Here is a 3,313-nt window from a genome sequence, read left to right as displayed (position 1 = left end):
CGATTCCCGGCCCCGGTCTTTCTGCATGGAGTTTGCATGTTCTCCCTGTGCATGCGTGGGTTTTCTCCGGGTTCTCCGGTTTCCTCCCACAGTCCAAAAACATGACTGTCAGGTTAATTGGCCTCTCTAAATTCTCCCTAGGTGAGAGTGGAAGGTTGTGTGTCCTGTCTGTCTCTGTGTTGCCCTGCGACAGACTGGCGACTTGTCCAGGGTGACCCTGCCTCTCGCCCGGAACGTTAGCTGGAGAGGCACCAGCTAACGTGCCTGGTGCCTCTCCAGGCACGTTACAAGGGTGCAAAGAAAATGGAGGGTTGGATATATATATATATTACTTTGTCAGTAAATAACCTTTAAATAGAAAAAATTACAACTGATTTATCCAGAACCAAATGTCAAATATATTAAATCATAACAACACATGTAAATGATTTACATACTTCAATTATTTATCCTTGAACCTTAAACCAATATTATTATAATAATATAACCAGGTCTGTACATTTCAGTGATTTATGAACTTATTTGCTGAATAATGTATTTAAATCAAAACATTTATTTGCATTCAAAAACATCTGAAAATATCCAATAATAATAATAATAATTTGCTTAATTCATGAACTGATACTCATCACCTAAAAGATATTCTGGGTGTATTTTAATGAGAAAACAATGAAATTAAATTTAAACTAAGCCGATGCAGTGTCAGTGTCATGCCCACTATCTTGTAGCGATACTATCAGTCAGCAAAGTTTCCATTTAATGTCACATGAGTCAATGAGTCAGTTACAACATCGCCACTCCTCCAGCCGCTGTGAATGGGTCGACACGGTGACGACACTCCCGCAGCATTCTATGAATGGACTGCGCCGTGACGACACAGAGAAACCAGGAGCTGATCGAGGAAAAAGCGCATCATTTCCCTCAGTGTGACATATGGGATTTTGGTGAGAAAGTGATGACCGCTCTCGGCCGCTCGCTGTAACAACCAGCAGGAAAACAGAAGTGAAAATCGGCAAATGATGCTTGGTGAAGACTGTCTGCAGCTCAGCCTGGATGTCCAGCAGTTAGCTAGATTTGAAAAGCGGTATTCACCTGAAACACACACACACACACACAACTTTACCATGTTTTCAGTGATGCATCAAAGTATAAGAGAAGGATATTCTCCGGTGCTATCTGATGTTTTTATCACTGTTTTCCTGTTGCATAATCCAAGTGCTCAGCTTTAAACGTTGTCAGTTTTAAGGACTAGTGTTTCAGCTGCTTTCTGTGCAGGCCTCTGAGCTCGTCTTTCGTTATGAGCGTCTCTGTAAACACATTTCAGATGGGAAAAAATTATTTGAAAGATGGTGAACATGAAAATATGCAGTGATTTTCACAAACTGGAAACATGGCTCACTGGGGGTGTGACTGACAAAATCACAGACGGCACAAAACCACGGCAATTTCACTTGATACTAATCTGTGCATTTTGTAGTAAATATTTATATTTATATAATAGAAATATATGAGGCAGTGTGGTACGTATTTATACATATTTCTCTTATGTCTGAAACTATCCGTGTATTTTAAAGTACATATTTCAGCATATTTTGCTTTTTTTTCCCTCATGTGATTCTTTAGCTTCTGATATTTTAAAAAGTCCATCTAAATCCTCCCCCTGTCTAAACAAATTGGAATTATTTTTTAAAACAAATTACATCACAAAAGTAGGCGTATATTTATGAATTTAAACGTATGGACTTCCATCAAGATCAATATCTTCAGATTACAAGTTTAAAAAACAACAATAAAAAATGTGCTAAATTATCTAGATCAATTTTGAAATAAAATCAGGAAAACTTGTTTTTCTTATAAATGTGTTTTGTTTTTTTGGGGGGGGGGGGGTTCTGTCATTTCTCCTAAATTTCGCCGACATTTGACACAGTGCCTCTGAACACACTGACATGACTAATCATGTGGTGGTATTAGTAAAGTCCTGTGATTAAATTAAGTGTGGGAGGACCAGCGGTACAATGGTAATAATCCTGTGACATCACAAGTTTACGGCCCATAAAAGAGTAGAAATGAATCCATCTGTCAGAAAGGAGAGAACACCGAGTTATGGCCAGCGTCTGGAGCTCTGAACCCTGATTTTTATTTGTCGTGTCTCGTGCTTTAGCTTTATGTTACAGACTTCGCCTTTGCGTTTTCCACGACATCTGACCAAATCCTTGGACCCAAACAGGAGCGCGCCTCGCCTTGTGGATCTCACAGTTCAGATCTTTGTTTTTCCTGCAGACTGCCACCATGGTCTACTTTACGTTGATGTGTGCCATGATCGTTGCTGCAGGTGTTCATGGGAAACGTTGGCTTCCTTCTCTGCCAGTGGAAAGTGAGTTGTTGTTTTTTTTACTGTACAATAAAAACTACCCTGTTGTAAATATTCAATTTGATTTATTTTGCTTTGACCCTAGAATAGGTAAGAATAGGCCACATGTGTCCCATTAGGTGTCCTGACCTGTCCTGCATGAACATGGGAAATTAAACTAACAGATCTGCTAAAAACCTGAATAACTAGGCCTGTCACGATAACAAATTCTTCTGGATGATAAATTGTCCCAGCAGGTATTGCGATAACCAATGATATTGTTGCATTGAGGGCATTTTTGAATAATATAATGGTAATGGCAAGTGAATAATGAAGTCTTTTTAAAACAAATTGTTCTTCATAAAAAGGGCAAGTTGAGACCAAAGCACCAGACTGGTGGAAAGAGAGAGAGACCAGAGAAAAATGATAAATCACAAAAATGGAGATTATTGCGCTTGTTTTAAGTTATCATGAAATTAATTGATTTATTGTGTATTGTGACAGGCCTGCGAATGACTCAATTAGTCATATGGAAAAGGATTTGGTTTTAGTTTCCGTTTTTGTGTCCCACGCAGACGGCTGTTACCGGGCGACTCCAGAGGTGGATATTTTCCGAGTGGAGGGCGAGGCCGTGATCCTCCACTTCCCGATTTTCATGCGGACCCTCGAACTCCGTGACATCGCCCCGCCTCCTGCCCAATATGTCATCGGCAGGAGCAACGGAACGGAGCAAACGGTGTACGAGGACAAGGGCCGGGTCCAGCAGCACAGCGGAGAGCTGTGGCTCCTCCCGGCTCAGCTTTCGGATTCTGGGAAATACACCTGCACTTACAGGTACTCTACTCTTTTAAAAGGAAAAGTTTCCAATAGAGATGTGCCAATCAGGTTTTTTCCTGCCGATACCGATCACCCATGAGGGCCGATCACCGATACCGATCACCGATACCGATCACATAATTATTA

General features: G+C 40.7%; 1 protein-coding gene across 3 annotated transcripts in view; it reads left to right on the top strand.

Annotated features, from left to right (window-relative positions):
• Positions 1-3,313, top strand: part of LOC103478386 (interleukin-1 receptor type 2) — a 15,182-nt gene that overhangs the window by 5,198 nt on the left and 6,671 nt on the right. The window contains exons 1-3 of one of the 3 annotated variants that reach the window (XM_008432216.2): positions 406-1,084; positions 2,281-2,374; positions 2,926-3,184. In XM_008432216.2, coding sequence (XP_008430438.1) covers positions 2,290-2,374; positions 2,926-3,184 — 344 coding nt within the window. In that variant the 5' untranslated portion in view covers positions 406-1,084; positions 2,281-2,289. Of the gene's footprint in view, positions 1-405; positions 2,375-2,925; positions 3,185-3,313 lie in introns of those variants that run through there. The other 2 variants (XM_008432208.2, XM_008432197.2) reach the window with 2 other exon arrangements.

The sequence above is a fragment of the Poecilia reticulata genome, linkage group LG2, assembly GCF_000633615.1.
Source record: "Poecilia reticulata strain Guanapo linkage group LG2, Guppy_female_1.0+MT, whole genome shotgun sequence".
Classification (NCBI taxonomy): Eukaryota; Metazoa; Chordata; class Actinopteri; order Cyprinodontiformes; family Poeciliidae; genus Poecilia; species Poecilia reticulata.
Note: the sequence above shows the minus strand (reverse complement) of the source record. Positions and strands in the feature narration are given on the sequence as shown.